The 23,319-nt window shown below is 38.8% G+C and overlaps 1 protein-coding gene across 1 annotated transcript; it reads right to left on the bottom strand.

The window, feature by feature from the left end:
* Positions 1-4,150: 4,150 nt before the first annotated feature.
* Positions 4,151-19,584, bottom strand: slc13a3 (solute carrier family 13 member 3). The gene is made up of 13 exons (XM_061735306.1): positions 19,312-19,584; positions 17,769-18,034; positions 16,088-16,266; positions 15,414-15,483; positions 14,935-15,114; positions 14,717-14,842; positions 14,344-14,436; positions 14,131-14,235; positions 13,907-14,004; positions 11,110-11,222; positions 8,713-8,874; positions 5,878-6,015; positions 4,151-4,962 (listed from the first exon to the last, which is right to left on the bottom strand). Exons 1-13 carry the CDS (start codon positions 19,417-19,419, stop codon positions 4,786-4,788), a joined length of 1,815 nt encoding a protein of 604 aa, XP_061591290.1. The 5' UTR covers positions 19,420-19,584; the 3' UTR covers positions 4,151-4,785.
* Between the last annotated feature and the right edge of the window lie 3,735 nt (positions 19,585-23,319).

Genomic DNA, 23,319 nt, shown 5'->3' with positions numbered 1-23,319 from the left:
AAGTGAAAATCTACTTGAAACAGGTGAAAATTGTTGTTTTTTCCAGTGATGAGTCTTGTTTTAAGTGTATTGAGATTTTTTTTGACTAAAAATGAGACATTTTAACTAGAAATAAGACAAATATTCTTGTTAAGATTTTGTGTTTTTGCAATGCTCAATTGTTCTACTGCAATAACTTTGATTGTGTGATTGTCCTGTGTGAGCTTCACAGACTATTATGTAATAATGCTCTATAAGCAGTCTCCATCTGGTGTCATCCATGCTCCACAGTTTAGTCATCTGGGCAGAAAAGAGTGGCGGCGGTGCTTCTGCAGAGGGCACACTGTGGAGGAGGAGGTGCCCTCGTCCTGACAGGCGTGGGAAGGTGCTCGAGCACGATGGCAGCTTGCAGCTTTATGGTGGACGGGGATTCTGCTGCAGACGCTGCGCTCATAAAGTCTAGACTTTATCAGAGCTTATCAACGATACTAAAACCCTTTGATTGTGACCGTGGGTGAACACATAGTCTTTAAAGGTCATATTTAAGTAATAATTACATCATATTTCAGTAATAATTACATTGCTCTGGATGTAAAACAGTTTTAGTTTAACACTGTGTAGTACAAATGTGTTTACACACCTCAGGAGTCTGTTGACAGCTGGATAAAGCACAACATCAGTCCCATGCCCACCCCATTTTTCCAGCATGTTCTGCCATGCACACATACTGTCTGTTTTTTAAGCTCTCCAGTGTTACCAGGTATTACGGTGTACTGTACAGAGCTGGGTAGAGTAGCCAAAAATTGTACTCAAGTAAAAGTACTGTTACTTCAGAATAACATGACTTAAGTACAAGTAAAAAGTAGTCATCCAAATGATTACTTGAGTAAAAGTAAAAAAGTACTTGGTGAAAAAACTACTCAAGTACTGAGTAACTGTTGAGTAACGTCTGATTATTTTTTTTTTAACACAACCATTCAAACAGACAAAAGTACAAAATAATCATCTTAAGGCAAATTAAATCAATAAAATAATAAAATAAATTAAAATTAATAAAAAATAGCTTCAATTAAGATAATCTTAAAGTAAATTCAAGTACTTTAATAATAATAAAATAATAACAGAATAAAAAAATAAATTAAGCACAAGTAGCACAAAATTTCAAGCCTTTGTACTTTTCTTTTTTAACCAGAACTAGAACAAGCCCATGAACTCATAGAAACTGTTTGTGTGTGTTTGGGTCTGTGTAAATGTGACAAAACAAGCAAAAACAAACATTTTTCCCAAAGAATCACCCAGTGATGTCATGAGATTGACGCGTACGTGGATAAAATGGATAAAAGAAAAGTAACAGCTCAACGTAGCCTAATGTAGCGGAGTAAGAGGAACAGTTTCTTCTTCACAAATCTACTCAAGTAAAAGTAAAAAGTATAGTGATTCAAAACTACTCCTAAAAGTACAACATTTCCCAAAACTTACTCAAGTAAATATAACGGAGTAAATGTAACTCGTTACTACCCACCTCTGGCACTGTATCTATTTGTCACTGTGCAGCTGCAATCATGCTCATGTTGAAGAAATTGCAAAGATGGCCAGTGAATTGTATTAATGTATTGTATCTTATGACAAATGCTTTTTACCATCACCTTTTTAACATCATCACCCAATGACTTGGCATTTATCAGGTGAATTTAAATTGCTTGACATATGAATAACCAGCTGTCCTTGTTGTTTTCATTTCAGTGTTTCATTTTGACGGTCACATTGTGCCTTTCAAACACAAGGATAAGAGTAATCCCTTGGGTATTTAGCCCCTCAGCTGGCAGGTGTGCATGAAGACTTCCTGTCATTTTTTAAATCATCTCCAGAAAACACGATGTGGTTTGATCAAGTCTCAGACATGAGACATTTACAGACGTGGCTCTAGAGAATAAATAACACTGGTAGATGCTCATTCTCTGTTTGGGAGCGTGTCAAACCGGCTACGAGGAAGTGTTACGCAAATCTGACACATGCAGATGTGAATAAGTAACATAAGAGAAGCCTGAACTATGAGGCGTTAAATGAAGTTCAGGAGCGGGGTTTATTGTGGGAGGAGAAAAAAAACTCCCTTTGGAGAGGAATTTGGACTTTGCACCGTTGACGATCTTTTACATGCACATAAAACCACATAAAAGAGAAGCACAGGGAATACAAGATGCATAAAATCAGCTTCAACCACTGTTAACACAAAGAGCCCCTTCATTAGCTCCATTCACACAGTTCGTTCCACACTATTCAAGCCTCTTTACTGCCCCCCGCTGTGCTGTGTGAATGCTCAGAGGGGTCATAATGTGACATTTACTCTCAATCTGTGCTGCCTTGGCAATAGCAGCAAAGGCGTACTGGGAGTGAAATGAGTGCTGTGTGAATTGGCATTGTGGAAAGCAGTAACATATTTGATTGCAACTGTGTGCAGAGACTGAAATCAGTTCATCACTGGAGCGGTAAGAGAGACCCCAGCAGGCTGTAGGAGGCCCGCTGTCACTGCAACTAGCCAAATGACAACAAACTACGTATGTTTTTGAAGATAAAAAGCAGGCTGGACAAGGCAACAGTCTCTGCCAGCTGAACACGACTTATTACAACCAGTACTGGAGTTGAGGGGGGATGAGGGGGGATGGTATCCCCCCCAGAAATAACAACGGTCAAAATCATCCCCCCTGTAAAACTGCCATCCCCCCTTTCCATCCCTTATGTCATTTCATCAATAAATGTGGTTGTACTGCTATTTCAACATTTAGAGTCATCACCAGAAGAATAACACCAGAAAAATAACTTATTTGACAATTTTCACCTGTTTCAAGTAAATTTTCACTTGAAATAAGTAGGAAAATCTGCCAGTGGGACAAGATTTATCTTCTTATTACAAGCAAAAAAATCTTGTTCCACTGGCAGATTTTTCTACTTATTTCAAGTGAAAATCTACTTGGAACAGGTGAAAATTGTTGTTTTTTCCAGTGATGAGTCTTGTTTTAAGTGTAATGAGATTTTTTTTACTAAAATGAGACATTTTAACTAGGAATAAGACAAATATTCTTGTTAAGATTTTGAGTTTTTGCAGTGATCCATTTTACTTATCCTGTGAAGGACAGAGTCATATTGATAAGTTCAGAAAACTGTTTTTTATTGTTGTGTTTTGATGTATTTGATGTAAGCCCAGTGGATATTTAAAGCTTACAGAAGGCTGCATTTAACTGCTGCTATGTAATTCCTGCAGTATTTCTGCAGGTGTTTTGGTCAGTGCTATTATTTGTAATATATTATATTATTTGTAATCAGCACTAATTATCTGTCCCCATATGATAAAATCCACCATCCCCCCTGATTTTTTTTTACAACTCGAGTACTGATTACAACCGTTGTCACTCGGCTTGGGGGTACAGGCTACTTAGAGAACCCTGCTGGCGTAGTTGATAGCCAGTATCTCCCTCCCGCTGGAGCTCCCTCCTCCAGCTGCAATGACATCACAAACGGCAGCAGTAGGGAGAAACGTTGCTTTTTATCTGCATTTGTGCCATATTTTATTCAGTATCAACTGCATGAAGCAGTCAGTGTCTGTGTGTCTCTGCCTGTTGTCTGTTTGTTTGTTTGTTTTCTCTCTTGCAGATTCCAAAGGCTTGTGTGCCCGTTGTGTGTTTTCCTGTGTTTCTCTCATTTCAGATTTGCAGCGGATGTCACCCCTCAATAAAAAAAGAAGAAGAATTTGGGTGATTCTCGAGAAGAGAACTACTGCTTTATTTAAAATTGTATTTTTTTTATGAATGCTTGTGTCTGCTGCACTGTTTTGCCCTTTTGACACTACGGACCTTCTGTGACCCTTCACACACAAGGAAGCCTCCACAACTTTACACAAGTTAGTCATTGTGGTCAGGCCTTGCAGCTTTAGACTGTTCATAACACCAAGCAAACACTGTAAGAATTTTACAACTGCATGTTCTCTGTGTGTGCAGGGGTCAAGATCTGTCTAGATGTGTGAAGACGTGCAGCGGTTCAAGCACAGTAATCGAGAGCTGAGGGCTGACAGTTACATGTAGTCGTTCTATTAAAAATATACACGTTGAGCAGATGTAAAAATGCAGTTGGTCTGTGCACTCATTTAAGGGTAAAATATATGCATCATACAACTAAATCATTCAACAAAATTCCAATTTATTTGTAAGTTACACAAATGTAGATCACTGTATAACAAAATGTACACATTTATCATTCAGGATTCACATAATAGGGTTGAAAAGATCTAAAATATTGTTTGATTTATAACCTTTACTTTGCAAAATGTGAAATACAATATTCTCTAAATGATTTGAACCAAACATATATTTAAAGATTTACTCACTAAAGTCTATCTTTCTTCCAGTAGAGGTCAGACTTGTTGTAACGCTACAAACGGCACACTCAGCAGAGGACTGGAGCCTTTAAAACATAAACTCTCTGCAGAGTGTCCTTAAAAGTTGCTCCAGCTTAGTTTTTTTCAGGAAGACAAGGAGTACAACAACACAGTAGTTTCAACATCATCTTCGTAAAGCTCATCATCTTGATTCTTCATCGCATGGAGTGACTAAAACAGTGTAAAAGCATGAAGCCTTAAACTTATAGTAAGCTATTTTAAGCCATCGTAACGAGTAACAGTAAAATCTCCCAGAGCATTCTGGCATTTTAGCAACAGAACAGACATCTACAGACAGGCTTTTGTCCCCGCTCGACCTTAATTTTTATATTACAATCTTCTGATACAGCTAGGCTGGTTGTGGAAGAGGAGTGTGATCAGAGTGTGGCGTTGAGTCCAGATGGTAAGTGCAGGCCAGAAACAGCATCGGTGTTGTTGAGAGGATGAGCCCAGTCTGGGTAAGTGTTCAATTGGAACATAGCGACGCCCCAAGTGTTCATAGCCAGAGAGACGGAGAGGACACCCAGGATGTTCATGACAACACCAGTTTTCACCTGGAAAAAAAGACAAGAACACAACAAAGAAACTAAATATTGGGGGGACAAATCACCAGAGGACAAATACAATTGAATTGAATTGAATTGAATTGAATTGAATTGAATTGAATTGAATTGAATTGAATTGAATTGAATTGAATTGAATTGAATTGAAAAAATTGAGGACAGGCAGAGGTGTCAAGTAACGAAGTACAAATACTTTGTTACCTTACTTAAGTACAAATTTTGGTTATCTATACTTCACTGGAGTAATTATTTTTCAGACGACTTTTTACTTTTACTCCTTACATTTTCACGCAATTATCTGTACTTTTTACTCCTTACATTTTAAAAACAGCCTCGTTACTCTATTTCATTTTGGCCTTTAATAAAAACTATCCAGTTAAATTGCTCCATCCGGATAGAGTGAATTTGGTTGTGGTTGTTTCAGATGTTCTTGTCCAGTTTTGTTCTTACATCCGTTCCCTCAGATTCCTGCAACTAAACTTGGATGTACATTCCAATAAAGGTTAGGATAAATGATAACATGCCTCTGAAGTTTGACTTTTTGCACCATTACAATACTTATAGGCAACTAGTCATCAATGGTCAATAGTACAGATATATGGTTCTTTAATATATTTGCATTATACTAAGACGCATTCATTTTCAATGGCTTTTGTCCTTAATGGCTTTTTCCCCCTTACATTACTTTTACTTTTATACTTTAAGTAGTTTTGAAACCAGTACTTTTATACTTTTACTTGAGTAAAAAACTTGAGTTGATACTTCAACTTCTACAGGAGTATTTCCAAAATCTAGTATCTATACTTCTACCTGAGTAATGAATGTGAATACTGAAGACACCTCTGAGGACAGGTGATCATGAAATGTAACCAATGTACATATTAACGGGCCGGCGGAGGATGTTACCATGTCTTTGACCATAAGGTGTCCGGATGCAAAGGCGATGGAGTTGGGTGGTGTGGACACCGGCAGCATGAAGGCATACGAACATCCCACTGTGGCAGGAATCATGAAGTACAGGGGGTTCACCGAGACACGGATAGCCTGCAGAAACAGTCACACTCTTAAAAGTGATATTTGAGGAAACATCCACTTTTCAAGATGAGCTGGTCTTATGTCACATTCACTGAACCTCCCAGATGGTTAAAGGAAATACTTAACAATTGTTGTGACAGGCCAGAAAACTGACAGGCCAGAAAGAGTGGAGGAGTAAATCTGCTGGATATTCAAAGTGCTGAACAAATGATGAGATCCCTTGTATCAGGAGTTTGATGAGATTAAAAAGACACACCCATTATAGACAGTTGACTGAAATAATGATCATTTATTTTCTTACCTAATTCCGTTTCTTCCCTCCTAAAGGGGAGTTTTTCTTGCAACTGTTTTTCTCCCACTAGGGGAGTTTTTACCTGCCATTGTTTATGTAATTATTGCTTGGGGTTCATGTTCTGGGTCTCTGGAAAGATCCTAGAGACAACTTCTGTTGTAATAGACGCTATACAAATGAAAAATGAATTTATTTTTTTATTTTCCTAGTTTGTCAAAAATGGAGGTATCATAATAACAGCAATAAATTAGTGAGTTGAACACAGTTAGAGTCTAATGATCATTATTATAATTGTAATGTTCAGTATGTCAGATTAGTTTGTTATCGTGCTAATATACATGAACCAAACCCCAAGAACGACTCATACTGGGCACAGACAACTAGAGTGTGTTTGCCATTATTTGAAACGTCTGCTTCAAGTTGCTCTGGGATTACAATCATCTACATGTCACTTCAACTTAAATGTGTTACAGTTTTTCTCAATCACTTTGGTACATTTCTCACATCAGAATTGAAATTCTCAAAAGTTCTTGTTCAGTTTTCACATCATCATGCCATTTGTGCAGATGAAAAAGGCAGTTTCTCATTGCATTGAACAAATTGCAAATGCTTTTGTCCATCCATGCAAATGATTGTGTACAATTCTCAGTTTTTTCGTACATTATCAATTGCTTTTGTCATGCTAATCAAAATGCTTTGTTATAGGAATCTATCAAATAGTCTCTTTCCGCAAAACATTTAGGCTATAGTTCATCAAATAAGTCTTCACATGCAAAATGATTTACCAAGCCATCATAACATGTCAAGCATATATACATTTCCATAAGACATTTGTCTGTAAATATGATCTAAATTGGTAAATTCCTCCCAGGTGAATCTAGACTTTCTCTAATGAAAAGAGTTGATCAACCAATGATCGACAGTTTTCTGAATGAGCTCAAGGGAGCATCTCATGAACAATCTACTGGGGAGTATATAGGTAACCAGAGCACAATAGAAAGTTACAATGTCTGACAATGGAAGGACAACAGCCAAGAAGAAGGAGAGGAAGAGGGGTGAGGCTGCGTGGTGGAGGAGTAGGAAGAGGAAGAGGCAGAAGAGGCGGACACATGCGTGTTCCTGATGAAATCAGAGCAACACTTGTAGACCATGTTTTGAATCATGAGCTGACTATGCCAATGAAGAAGTCATTCTGTAAATGTGAATCTTGTCTTTTCCAATCAATCTTACACGTATACATTATATGAGGTCAAATGTACAACACTTGTCATCACACCTAAACCACATTTTACATCAACATGTCCCTTCAAAGTGCCTTCAATTGCCAACATGACTAATGAATTTGACTGTCTTATCTGTACACAATGACACAATGATTAAACATTCTGATGGCACTGACAAGTATATTGACACAAAAACTTGCTTTTGAGGGATGGACTAAGGATTTTGAGCAAGAGACTGGCTTTTGCAGGTGATCCACAGTGTTTTGCTATTTGTTCAAACTGTTTTGAGAAATGCACTTGATCTTCTGCAAATTGCAAGAATGATTGGAAAAATGTACCAAAGTGATTGAGAAAAACTGTAATGACGTTTGAGACTCCACTTTGAAGCTAATATGTTTGTGTATATTCAAACAATGATTGCCAATTATTAGTGGTTTTCTGCTCTAAATATTAAGAGGGGCAAGTTGGACAAAAATTGGCCTAAAATTTGAGTGGTCCACTCTGCTATAGCATAACAAAGATGGAACTGTAATTTGCTTGCGGCTATAAATTGCATTTTTAAATTAAAGTAGTAAAATGAAGAAAAAATGTACACAACAATTGCAAACCAAATGGAGCACATTTCTGCATCACAGTTATGTGTCCGATGTAGTTTTGTAGTCACTGTAAAATTACAAGTTTCATGGTTTTACAAGTAAAACCATGGGTATCTGCATGGATCCCTATCACCAGAGATAGAGATGAACACATCTTTGAAGCAAAAATGAGTGTAGTTTTATATTACTGCATATTTTCTGTAAACAATTGAAGTGGCTTTGCGTGTCGGCAACTTTGCAAAGTGTAAAAACTTAAGATAAAGATTAACAGAAACAGCAGTTAATGTACAACAGGCGAAAACCATGAGAACATCCATTGCAGGAGTTTAACAGGTTCTAAGACTTTGAGTAAGATGAAGGACGAGACCAGCAGGAAACCCTGTTCCCTTTTCACCTCTGTTGTTTTCACAACTTTATATAATACCTGAGCCAAATAGTTTGGCCCCCTAACTGTCTTCATTAGCGTGATTGTATTGAGGTAAAGTCTAGTGCATCAGTGCAGCGACTCGGTATGCACATCGGCCGTTTCATGCAGGGAACACATGCAGCAGCAAGCTCCTTTTATCTCCTTCATCTTATAGATGGCCAGCCTTACCAGTTCAGCAATGACCGGTAAAAATATGATAATTGTTGCAGTGTTGCTGGCAAATTCGGTGAAACAGGCCAGAAAAGCAGTAATCAACATCACAGCTGCAGCAGGGGGAACTTCAGCCAAAGGCTGGAGGTGGCCTCCGATCCAGGCGGCCAGGCCAGACTCCTGCCAAATGCCAAAAGAATGAGGTTAAAGGTCAAGAAGTCAAATCCCAACATAATAAACCACAGTAGAGAACAGAACAAAACAGTGCAAGGGAAGCACCGAGCCAACAGATGAGAGGAGAGACATACACAGAACAAAGCGAGATTTTTCATCGAAAATAAGTCATTAAATAGCCTTGTGTTCTGAGAAAAGCTCTTGCTTCTTTATGCTGATGAGCATGCATTGAAGAGGGATATTTTTCTGACCTGGTGAAGCTAAAGAGTGTATATTAAATGATCCTGTCAGCAGACGGTGAACTTAGGTTGGCACAAAGACTGGAACCGTGTACAGTTGCATGCGTGTCCATACCACTGCCCTTAAAGCTCACTGGTTAACAAAGAGTAAAGTATTTCTTGCTTTTACTGTGACAACAGGCAGTCAGTTAATCTGTGTAAACATGCACCGCAGCCCTGGAATTTTCCAGAGACGTTCATGAGAAGTGACAAGTGAAAAAAATTAATTCTGGGGAGATGTTGTTCTGCAATCTTCCTACTTCCACCGAACAGATCGGAGACTAAGTGCCATAATAACAGCATCCGAAGCAAGCTGCAGTTTTCATTCTAAATAAGAGGCGTCACTACTTACAAAAACAACCTGCTTCACCAAAGGATTAGCACAAAATACAGAAATTGCATCATTCATACACAGACATAACGACACAGATCCAGCTCATGGGTTTTACATTCATGCTGTATTTGAGGCTGACCTGCTTGCACGCCCTTTATGTCCAGCTTTGGCTGTTTTCAAACATGTCTCTCTCTCCCAGTGTGCAGCAGGTTACCGTTTCTCACTCAGATATTGTGACGTACATTTTGTTATACGCTGTTATTTGTCAGGTTTGAGAAGGCAACCATTAAAAGAGCATGAGGCAGGATTGAGGCATGTTACAACCAAAAACGTAATAACGGTCAATAACGTAATAACTGCCAATAATGTAATAATTTTGGCCATTTCAAATGTAATAAAGCCAATAGTGTAATAATGTGTCAATAATGTAATAAAACTTTTGAGTCAATAATGTAATAACTTTTTGCTGATAATGTAATAATTGAGTTAATACCAGGCCAATAACGTAATAACCAGCCAATAATGTAATGCCTTATTACATTATCGTCAAAAAGTTATTACGTTATTGGCTCAAAAGTTTTATTACATTATTTGCACATTATTACACTATTGGCTTTATTACATTTGAAATGGCCAAAATTATTACGTTATTGGCCGTTATTACGTTTTTGGTTGTAACAAGGCAGGATTTAACAAATTCGTATACGTTTTAAGTTTTCTAGTAATAATGTCAGATGAAGCGTTCCAAACCAAAAAGAATGAGCCCTCTAGTGTATCTCTCCGTTGCCTTGAACAGGCTGTGTGCTGCAAAACGTGCTGCAATTGTGGGGCCGAATTTCCCGCGCTGTCCTGCGGATTGCTTTTAACTCTTTTAAAGGACCATTACAACACAAAATAGGCATTTTCACCTGCCAAAAATTGATTGAAGGCCAAATACAGTTAATGAAAAGTTGTTTCTGCCTAAATATGATTTGATCTCATTCTTGAGCTTCATAATCTGAAAATCTGACGTTTTAGCGCTATCGTTCAACGGGCTGCTGTGCGCGCTCCCGTGGCCAGAAATCAGAAGAAATCAGATTCTGGCAGGCAATCACTTTTTGGCACGACACCGGCTTAGCTGTTGGCTGCAGTACCCCCGACGGCCGTCGTGGTGAAGGGTGGCGCTAGAGAGTCTCATTTCTTAAAAGGAGCCTCATGCTCCTTTAATCTAGTTTACAAGTATTTTTTTCTTTCTGAAATAGCAGCTTTGTAATGCCTGGTTTACAGCAGGATGTGAAAATATGTGCAAATAAATATGACAAAGCTTTATAATCCAGCTCTGATGCGGATCATACCGGGGTGCCGTAAATCTGCACGGCACAGTGAACGAGACATTTTCAAACATGGACCATCCCAAATAAGGAGCTTTTTTTAAAACTGGTATGGACTTCAAACACCAAATACACATATTGACAAAGAAAATGTGATTTTGTTTAATATTCTCTGAAATGTGTCCCCTTTTTGAGGGTTCAGTGTAGTAAACCACACTGGATTAGTGGGGAAGATAAACACTTTCTGAGCAAAGCTGTGCTACAATGAGCAGTTTCTGACTGTAGTTGAAGTGCAAAGCTCACCGGGATAATTACTTACCTCACAAGCTTTGGCCATTGCAAACCCACCCCCGAGAAGCAGAATGATATTCCAGGGAACAGAATCCTGGGCTTTTTTCCATGACAGGAGGGGAACATAAGGAGTGTTGACAGCTGAGGAAAAATATGGAATGAAAGAAGAAAACTTTTTAACATGTTCACACACCACAACAATCTGGACATCTTAAAATCTCTGAGATTTTATAAAGAATCTCTGACAACATAAACTATACTGCTAAAAAATAATAATAAAGGGAACACTTAAACAACACAACACAATGTAATGTGTTGCCTTTATTAAGTAGATTTTAAATACTTTCAGCTCCTGGTAAAACCTGCAACTTAAACTAATTAATTTTATTCTTCAATGAAGAATAAATGAAAATGAAGTATGACAGTGAAGTCAGAGCTCATTCTCTTGTTTTGCTATATTTGACCCACATTGAGAGGGACATGAACCCCAGGATTTGCTTTGTTCTGCTGGAGTCCAGTGGTTTATTTGACCAGCTGAACATAACACACACAATCAGATACACGTGTACTTCTTTTCCTCCAACAGACACGCATGCTCACTCACACAGAGTTGTTTCATCACTTCACAAGTCAGAACACTGATTTACATCCATTTCTCAGATACTTATGCTGACCAGAACCATAAATACTGCCTGCAGAACCTCTGACTCAGTCCTTATGATTTCCATTACACGACTTGTTTTTCTCCCTAAACGAGAGGCCGGATCCCATGATGCGACCATGTAAACAGAACTATGTTCCCCCAGTGTGAGTAATGTGAAATACTAGTTCACATACGAATAAAGCAAAACCCCAAAGTGTGACTACATAGCTTTGAGCGATTATTCTAATCACAGAAACAGAGAAAGTACAGTCTCACTTCCAGACTTTACTAAGACTCTCTAATCTACATTATTAACATACTTAGGCTTACTTTCTGTATTTTGCAATAACAGATCAAGAGACAAAGTACATAAATCATGAGCAAATATGTGGTCAGAGATATTAACTTCTGACTCATCCAAACCCAAAAGCTTCTCTGCTAAGTTGTTGCTTCTGTTCACTGTATTTCAAGACGTGAATTTACTTTTACTTTTTGATTTGTTTATTTGCACAACATAAAAAAACGGTAAAAAAGTTTAAATGAACATAAAAAGCATGAAAATATGTGCAGGTGAGAAAGGAAGCCCTAAATGGGCTTATTCGAAGTTCTCACCAAGAAAATACATTATATTGAAATAATAGCAAAAACAAAAAAAAAAAAAAAAAAAAAAAAAAAAATTACTTTTACTTGTTTACTCGGTACTGACCAGAGGTGTCAAGTAACGAAGTACAAATACTTCGTTACCTTACTTAAGTAGAAATTTGGGTTATCTATACTTCACTGGAGTAATTATTTTTCCGACGACTTTTTACTTTTACTCCTTACATTTTCACGCAATTATCTGTACTTTTTACTCCTTACATTTTAAAAACAGGCTCGTTACTCTATTTCATTTCAGCCTTTAAAAAACTATCCAGTTAAATTGCTCCATCCGGAAAGAGTGAATTTGGTTGTGGTTGTTTCAGATGTTCTTGTCCAGTTTTGTTCTTACATCCGTTCCCTCAGATTCCTGCAACTAAACTTGGATGTACATTCCAATAAAGGTTAGGATAAATGATAACATGCCTCTGAAGTTTGACTTTTTGCACCATTACAATACTTATAGGCAACTAGTCATCATATCTCCTGCTCTCTGAAACACATGTTAATGCTCAATAGTACACATATATGCAGTACTCGAGTTGTAAAAAAGAATCAGGGGGGATGGTGGATTTTATCATACGGGGACAGATAATTTGTGCTGATTACAAATGATATAATATATTACAAATAATAGCAGTGACCAAAACACCTGCAGAAATACTGCAGGAATGACATAGCAGCAGTTAAATGCAGCCTTCTGTAAGCTTTAAATATCCACTGGGCTTACATCAAATACATCAAAACACAACAATAAAAAACACTTTTCTGAACTTATCAATATGACTCTTTCCTTCACAGGATAAGTCAAATGGATCACTGCAAAAACTTAAAATCTTAACAAGAATATTTGTCTTATTTCTAGTTAAAATGTGTCATTTTAGTAAAAAAAATCTCATTACACTTAAAACAAGACTCATCTGGAAAAAACAACAATTTTCACCTGTTTCAAGTAGATTTTCACTTGAAATAAGTAGAAAAATCTGCCAGTGGAACAAGATTTTTTTGCTTGTAATAAGAAGATAAATCTTGTCCCACTGGCAGATTTTCCTACTTATTTCAAGTGAAAATTTACCTGAAACAGGTGAAAATTGTCAAATAAGTTATTTTTCTGGTGTTATTTTTCTGGTGATGACTCTAAATGTTGAAATAGCAGTAAAACCACATTCATTGATGAAATGACAGAAGGGATGTAAAGGGGGATGGCAGTTTTACAGGGGGGATGATTTGGACCGTTTTTATTTCAAGGGGGGATGCCATCCCCCCTCAACTCAACTACTGCATATATGGTTCTTTAATATATTTGCATTATACTAAGATGCATTTATTTTCAATGGCTTTTGTCCTTAATGGCTTTTTTCCCCCTTACATTACTTTTACTTTTATACTTTAAGTAGTTTTGAAACCAGTACTTTTATACTTTTACTTGAGTAAAAAAACTTGAGTTGATACTTCAACTTCTACAGGAGTATTTTTAAACTCTAGTATCTATACTTCTACCTGAGTAATGAATGTGAATACTGAAGACACCTCTGATACTGACCTTGTGGGTCAAACCACCAGCTCAGAGAAGGTTTCTGCGAAGGGAAGAAGAACAATATGGACACAATGATCACACCAGTGACAGCATCAGAGACATACCTGAAGGATAAGAAGAAAGGGAGATAATTAACAGAGGAAGACAACTGTTAGGCAACAAGCACACACGTGCAGAGCGCTCAGGCGTAAACGTGAAGCGTAAAACCATCGCAAGTGTTTCTTCCTTACCCTTTTTTAAAAAACACTGACCAGCCAGTGACAAATTTGGGGTCTCTTGTGAACAGGAGAATGGCAAACAGAATAAAAAAGAAAGATATGGCCCCTTCTGCAAAACTGAAAATCAAGCATGCGGAGAAGAAAGAAGATGAGTGAAAAAAGGCTCAGAATTGTACTCATTCAACATTGTTCACATGAGATTAGAAGACATACACGAGTCCTCACTTTAAGGGACCAAGTTTTCTGTAATCTTCCTTTATCATAGCCTGGGCTCTGGCCTCCGCCCGGGCTCTGTGGTCGTGTTTTGTGAAGCACAACCTGAATGGAAAAAAGAAAGATACTGTAGACACGTTTGGTAACTGAGTGACTGAAAACCATGCGTGCACTCATTTAATGAATGTGATAATCATGACAGGCGGACATGCCATGCATGAATTTTCCTTCTGGAGTAATCTTGATTCTTGTTGCTTTGGGCCACCATCAAGAAATTAAAAATTAATATATACTGTAGACAGCACAATGTGAAATGTCCACATGTGTGTACGACAGGTCTTGGGAGGTTAAAATTAAACACCAGTTTATGAAGATAATAGATTACCTTGTATTCAATCCTCCATAGAGAAAAGAGATCCATAGCCATCCCATAAACAGGAAGACAAGCATGAGCGGGAAGGCAAACGCAAACCAAGAGCCAAAGTTGATACGATCGCAGTCTGGGAAATAGCTACAAATCACAACATGATCACCGTCAGACACAGTTGTTTTCATGTTGCACTATTCGTTCTGTTGTTAACCCCAATCAAAATGAAAACATACCTTTTTAGCTGTCCGATCAGGATGAGGTTTGGTGCAGTGCCTGTCAGTGTGGCGGTCCCTCCAATACTGGCTGCGTAGGGAATGCAGATCAGGAATCCTTTCCACACTTTCATCTGATACTGGGACTCTGATCGGATCTCCTCGGCTGTTCTCAGGTCAGTCTGCTCCGCCCCATCCATCCTTATTACGTTTCGAGAGACACATGAACTGGATTCTTACATGAACCAAAGGTAAGTTTGATAAATGTGAAGCCATTTAGCACAGCTTCAAGTAAAGACCAGGAAACATGCAGTCTGGCGCTGTCCAAAATGTATAGCACGCCAACAGATGCATATCTCCATCTTTAACCTTCTACAAAACAGATTAGATTGTGTTTATTCAATCAAGATAACTGTTATGGTGATTTAAGAATTCCTGTTAGAAATCCAGCCAGTTGATGATGATGATGAGGATGATGATGATGATGATGTTGTTCTTACCCATCCATTGACAGCATGTGTTTTTCAGACGGCTCTGATGGTAATGAATGCAGCTTCACAGACGACTGACCTGAGAGAAAGTGATGTACAGTTTTCATTTGTTCACAAAAAGAAAAGACATTAGCACAACAATGCCCATTAAGAAAAAGAAAGAAAATGAAAAAAACCCACACGTGAAATTGTAAGTTGTACTTTGGATCTATGTAATATATGACTTAAAAATGAAAGCACAACATGAATCAATTACTATTTGAAGATTGTCTGGCTCTGTATTCAGGGACTCAAAGTTCACACATTGGGTTATATATTAAAAACTTTTGCAGAGAAGGTTAAAATAACAAAATAAAACATCTTCACTGTGCAAACTAAAAAAATTAGGATTTTTGTATTTACATTTTATTTGTGAACTAAACTATTTAACGCACCATAATAGTATCATACATCAATAACATAAACCCCCTTATCTAATGCTGGTGATTGGAGGAGCTGTCTCTCTGTCCATTCGGAGGATTCTCTTAGTGTTTTCCACCAGCTTCTTAGGAAATAATTCAGCTCTTTCACTACTGATTACTTCAACATTCAGCTTTAACACTTTACATGCTTAAACAATTTTTAATTGACAAATGTTTTTGTTGAACATTCATGACAACGTGACTGTAGACTCCCACACGCACCGTTTATTACAGCACTCTCGTGCTCCTCGGGGGATTTGCACTTTTGTTTCAGGGTCTCCAGGTCGCCGAACAAGCTCTCCAGAATGGCATTTGCAATTGGCAGCATCATTGCTGTGGTAGCAGTATTGCTAAGCCACATGGAGAGGAAGGATGAGGTCAGCATCATTCCCAAGATGAGCCTGTGGAAACAGTTCAATCCATAGTCTGAAATCAGTAGATAGACACTGATCCCCCTCCCTGCTGGCAGGACTGATGTACACTGAAGATGTGAGGCATTAATGACGTTTTCTGGCCTCACTCACTGTCTAGCTGTAAATATTAGCTTTAAACTAGGTTTTGCACCTTCAAGCAGACCTCGCTCTAAGAGGAGTAAATAGTAGATCTGTTTGTGTGACTTATTTGAGCAGGTTTAACTTTTTCAGTTAGATTTATGGCATGCTATACTCTTTTCACAAGTGGACACAATTTTCTGCTGCCTTGAATGAAATGTCGGTGACATGCTTTGGTCAAAATACAGTAATCGGCAGACTTGGCGTGCTCGCTCAAAAAGAGCAAAAGTGTGTCACCGGGTGCCAGTCCAAAAAACATATCAAAAAATCAAAATCCGACAGCACTCACTTGAAGTACAAAACTTTAATAAATGGTTAAATCACTGCACAGCAGCAGGAAATCGGACGCGTTTCAGCTTACAGGCATCCCCATCGCTGAGGACGGCTGTAAGCTGAAACGTGTCCCATTTCCTGCTGCTGTGCAGTGATTTAACCATTTATTAAAGTTTTGTACTTCAAGTGAGTGCTGTCGGATTTTGATTTTTTGGTCAAAATACTCCAGAGGTACTGTACGAAAACTCCTGTTAACAGCTCATAACAGCCAGTCTTGGCGGGTTTCGTTAGCCACTGGACTCAATTCAACCCCATTCTTGTGTGGAATGTGCTTCTATTGAGAACCGTGGTGTAGATTAGTGTTATGTATGTCAAAGGTACAGAAAATACATGTGGGGAAACTGGATTATTTGACTCTGATCCGGGTGTAAAACGTTACAGTATCCCGAAAATCTGAACTGAACTCTGAAATACAGATTTTCTAACAGGAACTGTGTTCAAACAGGGTGATGTTATGGGGAGGGTTTTCATTTGTTAGTCATTTCCGGTACTCGAGTTGTAAAAAAAAAATCCGAGGGGATGGTCATTACACTTAAAACAAGACTCATCACTGGAAAAAACAACAATTTTCACCTGTTTCAAGTAGATTTTCACTTGAAATAAGTAGAAAAATCTGCATGTGGAACAAGATTGTTTTTTGCTTGTAATAAGAAGATAAATCTTGTCCCACTGGCAGATTTTCCTACTTATTTCAAGTGAAAATTTACTTGAAACAGGTGAAAATTGTCAAATAAGTTATTTTTCTGGTGATGACTCTAAATTTGAAATAGCAGTAAAACCACATTCATTGTTGAAATGACATAAGGGATGGAAAGGGGGGATGGCAGTTTTACAGAGGGGATGATTTTGACCATTTTTATTTCAGGGGGGATGCCATCCCCCCTCATCCCCCCTCAACTCGAGTACTGGTCATTTCAGATATTCATGGCCTTGGCAGCAGAACCTGTGATTACTTCCCAACAGGTCCTTCCAGAATCATCACTGACAACACCTTACGATAAAGACTTGTTCTCTCTCACCAGGCTGGTTTTACTCCAACAATGCTGAGCACCTTCAGCGCTATCCTGCGATGCAGCCCCCATTCTTCGATAGACGATGCCATCACGAGCCCACTGAGGAACAGGAAGTTGGTTTCGATGAAGTACTGAGGACACACTTTTTTGGCTGGAAGGATTCCCAGCGTGGGGAAGAGGCAGACTGGGAGTATGGCTGTCACAGCCAGAGGCAGGGCCTCTGTGCACCAGAACGTAGCCATCAGCAGCACCACGTACAGGCATTTTCCCTCCTGGAATAAGAGCAGCATGCACTTGTTAACGTCACAGTCAGCCACAGAAACAAACACACTCATTATTATTATTTCACAAGCGCAGAAAATCAAATACACCACAACATTTCTTAATTTCATAAGACAGTGAACTGGGCTAATCATGGGTTTGTGATGTCACACAAGCAAACAAATATGAGCCACTTGAGTTACATACTTTCAGACTTTTCATGCCTCACTTATTTCTGAATATGTTTTCCATAATACATCATCTTTAACAAACAATAAAAAAAATAATTAAATACAGAGCAGAGTTTTTTTTCATTTCATTTCATTTATTCCATTCATGGTATATCTTCTTAACAATGTTGTACAAAATTCCAAGAAGTACACATTATCACCATGAAGAAAAGGAGCAGGAAGAAGAAAACTTATGATACCTGCCCCTCTCTGTTAATACAATTACATTGACTTGCTGAACACCAATCTATCTATACATATATAAACAAGAAAACAAACAAAAATACCACTCTTCTATCTATTTTTTCCTCTTTCTCCTTCTTCTTTTTTGTTGGCACTTATCTTTTCCTTTTTAAACATTTTCTTAAGCTGACACAAACTTGTGCAACTTTTCAGTTCCTTGCTTTGTCTATGCCATAATTTTACACCTGTAACAGAAATACACATTTGTTTTATGTTTAGCCTTGCAAAAGTATGTTTGAAATCAAATTTAAGTCTGTTGTCCTCATCCTCCAATCTGAACAAATTTTGTTGAGTTTTGTTTGAATTTGAGTTACTCTAAAAACTGCTCCATCACACCATCACAGTTAAATGTCCTAACTTTTCAATCTTTTCAATAAGAGTTGTATCATCGAATCTTCAGCTACAACCGATTCAGTGTCCAGTGAATCCAGCAGTGAAAATAAATCAGCCTGTGCTATCATCAAGTGTTTTGTTCGTCCCCAAACAGAAGCAGAAAACAATCGTATCAGTTTAGGATCTTCTGATACAGTCGACCACCCGTCCCTTTGAAGGAGCAAAGAATGTTTGGCATTCTGTTCAAGATTATTGCTAGTTATCAGAACATTTAACGAGATCCTCATTAATGAAAACAAACTCTAAGCTGAACAGTTGGAGAGCAAGTCTGCGTTTAAGCTCGGACCGTGGCTGAATTGTAATCTAATGCCTGCATTCTTGCCACACATGCACAACAAACAAGATGTTTTCGCCTCACCGTGAGTGACACATTTATAGAGAGGGGTTAAAGACAGATAAACATGAAGCGTGAAATCACTCACCTTTTCTGGCAGAGTAAGGGGTAAAGGCAGAAAGACGAGTGGAGCGAGCACGAGGAGCAGCTGTTTGTGGACACACCACAGCTTTTTGGTCAACACCGATATTTTCATCCCCTGAGTGAGGTTTTGAAGTTCTGTTCAAGAAAAATGATGTGAGGACTTGCTGAGAGGAGACTGTGAGGCAGGACTTTGCACGTTGCAGGATTAACCACACGCTTTGCTACAGGTTAACTCCTCCTGTAGTGCTGTTAAATGGGATGGTCGACATTCTGTCAGGTTTCCAACCAGTAGGCCTCTCCCACCAGGACAGGGGAGAGCGGGGGATCTCGTGAGGTGTTTGCAAGGTTATGCACACAAGTGAAGGGCTGCAGCAGAGAACACCTGGGAAATATGTAGGAATGTAAATGATCTTTCAACCCAAGTACTGCTGAGTTTCTGTTAGATATTATCACACTGTTAAAGTTTCACTGTCAAATTAGCAGGGTACAACTGGTTTACGTTTCTCTGATGTATTTCACAAAGAATAGACACGTGTCAGCAACAAGGCAATTCAAGATGCTTTACATAATGGAAAAACGAAAAGTGAAGAGAAAAAAAATGTCTCAGTTTTGTGGCAGAATAAAGAAAAGTTAGTCTTAAACTAGAGTTACAATTTAGTACAAAAGTTAACATTGTTTAATGTTAAATTCAGAAGAGTATAAATAATTCTGTCACACGGATGTTGTATAGATCTAATGTGGAGGTTGGTCGAGCAAAGAACAGATTTTATCTTTCTCTTTTGTCCAATGACTGAGACCGGAGAAGTGTCTCTCTCGAGTACTTAAAGGTATTGTGACATGAAAAACACATTTTTCTTGATTTTTTGTGTTTTGTTGGGTGTCTTGACATCAATTACACCCAAAAAACAACGAACTTTTAACATTCAGTGTATTGTGTGCTTTCTGGGATTTTCCGCATAACTGTGCAAAAACGGCGCACCTGGTTTGGTGGCGGGCCGTGACGTCAGGGCCCGCTAAATCACCGCCCCCTCCACCCAGCTCCTGCCTCCTCTCCTCTCCAGCGCACCATAAAGGCTGATTTATGGTTCCGCGTTACACCGACGCAGAGCCTACGGCGTAGGGTTACGCGGCGACGCGCACCGTACGCTGAACGGAGCTGTTTAGCTGTTTAGAGCCTCTTTTGTTCTAATCACCGGAGGAAAACTGCTAAGAAGACCCGCGGCCACTGACTGGACATAAGATAAGGGGACCCTGCTGCTTGCATGCCTTTATTTTTATGATTGTTTGCTGTGGACTGTCTGCTTCGCCGTGCTGCTTTTCCGTGCATGCTTCGCCTGTCGCTCCCGGCGCCGCTGTGAGCGTATTGCTCGCGGGGAGCTGCGGTCCCGGTCCTCTGGTCCCGGTTGGACTTCATCCCCGGGAGTAGTCGCCCTGTCTGGGCTATGTGTCGGTGTTTGTGGTCGGTGTGCGCGCGTGTGTGCGGAGACGCCGGCAGAAGTGTGTAGCGGTTGGTTGGAGGAGGTTTGGAGGAGGAGCGGAGCAATGATTGACAGGAAAGGGGGGAAAGGAACCGTTTTTCACGGCGCAAAAATACAGTGTAATAAAAAGCCAGGAATGGAGTATTAGAGTGAAGTTTTTCTTGTTACACTCTTTTAGACACATTTGAGGGATGTTGGCCAAGACTTTTAATAGTGTTAAAAGCATGTTAAAAATGATGTCACAATACCTTTAAAGGAGCATGAGGCTCCTTTTAAGAAATGAGACTCTCTAGCTCCACCCTTCACCACAACGGCCGTCGGGGGTACTGCAGCCAACAGTGAAGCCGGCACGGGAGAACGGGGAGAACGCACATGCAGCGTCATGTGACGTCACATCCGCAGGACAGCGCGGGAAATTCGGCCTCCGAATTGCAGCACATTTTGCAGCACACAGCCTGTTCAAGGCAACAGAGAGATACACTAGAGGGCTCATTCTTTTTGGTTTGGAACGCTTCATCTGACATTATTACTAGAAAACTTAAAACGTATACGATTTTTTTTCATGAATCCTGCCTCAATCCTGCCTCATGCTCCTTTAAAATAGGTATTAGTTGCCATAATAGGTCCCCTTTAAACAGGCCTTAAATGTCTTAAAAACAAGCTTTTGATTGTTTTTGCTAAATATATTAGAAATTCAGCCTCTGAGCCATGTCTTTATCTTCCCATTCTCTAACCTCATTATCTATGCAGGATTCTGAGTGGGCGGGGCTATGATAATGAGGCACTGCGCTGATTTGCTGCCTGAATGACGCGATACAACGCTACGAAAAAATGGCGGAAGCTCCGGCTGGCGGAGTTAGTTGTGGGTGTGGTTTCACGCATCGGAGGCCAACCTATGTAAATCGCGCCCGTTGTTACATAACGACGGGAGCAGAATCTGAATGGCTCGTAGATCCACATCACACTGGACGGCTCATCCGGGCGGCTGTACAGACACTGCAGAATTTGGTTGCTTTCCTCCTTCTCTGAGTTGGCAGGCTGAGGGGAGACCACTTTATATATGTTAACGCAATAGGTCCCCTTTTAGCAATATGAGCCTCCCATCAGTGACTTCAGACTAATAAGTAGAACTCTGGATTAATAAATAGGACCCTAGACTCGGTACGTTTGCAACAGGATTACAAGTGGCCGACATACGAACTGCAGTTAAAATGATTCAGTGATCAGAAACAGCCATCTCTCTGGAGCCTGTAAGAATCCTTTTCCAACTCTCTGAAAAAGGTATGGCTATTCTTTTATCAGGCAACATTGCCTACTTTCTCAGCCTGGAATATTTTTCCAAGAGAAAATGGTCACGTCTGTTCATTTTACAGTAATATTGTAAGATGGGTTGGTCAGGATTTATATGATGTTATACATGTTATTTAATTATTTCTGTATGAATGCTAATGCTTTGATCTACTCTTATAAAACATATCTACAAGACTTTGCAAGCTCTGCAAAAAATCCATGAAGACCAAGGCATTGCAGGCACGGGAAGTGCATGGGATTCCATACAAAGATGAATGAAGGCAATTTCCTGTTAATTATTCAGGTTCCAGACACAAAACAGCCCCAGATACTCAAATGAACTCACACACAGTGTTCCATACTGTGGGAGGACTACCTTTCAGGCAGTTTATGGCTTTGATGTCCCCAATTATATGACAGTTGACACAAAAGGGAACTGAATTCAACTATTGTGGTGTGAATTAACTGTTTAGAGTAAGATTTTTTTTAATTTAATTTTGGTCCATTAATACTCATCTATTTTACATTGTATTGCATTGTTGTATTAGTTTTTTGTATTTCCAGACCTACTACCCAACAATAATCCAGACTGATCATGGTAATCTGATAATAATAGTTATAATGATCATCAAATGGCTTTTCAGATACCTGACGACACATCAACATTTGACGTGGAGGAGTTCTGGGGACTAAACATGCGCTACGGAAGAGTATTAGGGCCAGGCAGGAGAAAAATAAAAATTATAGGAGGAAGATTTTTTTTTCATTATGCACTTCGAGAAAAAAGTTGAAATGTCGAGATTAATGTTGAATTAGAATTTCTAGAAAAAAGTCGAAATGTTGAGAAGAAAGTCGAAATGTTGAAAAAAAAAGTCAAAATTTCGTGAATAAAGTTGAAATGTTGAGAAAAAAGTCAAAATGTCAAGAAAAAAGTTGAAATGTTGAGAAAAAAGTCGAAATTTTAAGAAAAAAAGTCAAAATGTCGAGATTAATGTTGAAGTACAATTTTGAGAAAAAAGTCGAAATCTCGAGAATATTGTTGAAGTATAATTTCGAGAAAAAAGTCAAAATGTTGAGAAAAAAGGCGAAATTTCGACTTTATTCACAAAATTTCGACTTTTTTCTCGAAATTGTATTTCAACATTAACTTGACATTTCGACTTTTTTCTTGACATTTCGTCTTTTTTTCTCAAAGTGCACAATAAAAAAAAATCTTCCACTCTCAAATTTTTTTTCTCTTGCCT

Source organism: Cololabis saira, chromosome 12 (genome assembly GCF_033807715.1).
Source record: "Cololabis saira isolate AMF1-May2022 chromosome 12, fColSai1.1, whole genome shotgun sequence".
Lineage (NCBI taxonomy): Eukaryota > Metazoa > Chordata > Actinopteri > Beloniformes > Belonidae > Cololabis > Cololabis saira.
This window is presented reverse-complemented; position numbering and strand designations above follow the sequence as displayed.

What these genes read in the sequence shown, in the direction of transcription:
- slc13a3 (XM_061735306.1), bottom strand. Translation starts at nt 19,419, where the DNA reads ATGAAAATATCGGTGTTGACCAAAAAGCTGTGGTGTGTCCACAAACAG. An exon ending in GTTGGAGTAAAACCAGCCTG is followed by an intron (nt 16,267 to 17,768) that starts GTGAGAGAGAAC and finishes CTGTTTCCACAG; the next exon opens with GCTCATCTTGGGAATGATGC. An exon ending in AGAAAACTTGGTCCCTTAAA is followed by an intron (nt 14,236 to 14,343) that starts GTGAGGACTCGT and finishes CTTGATTTTCAG; the next exon opens with TTTTGCAGAAGGGGCCATAT.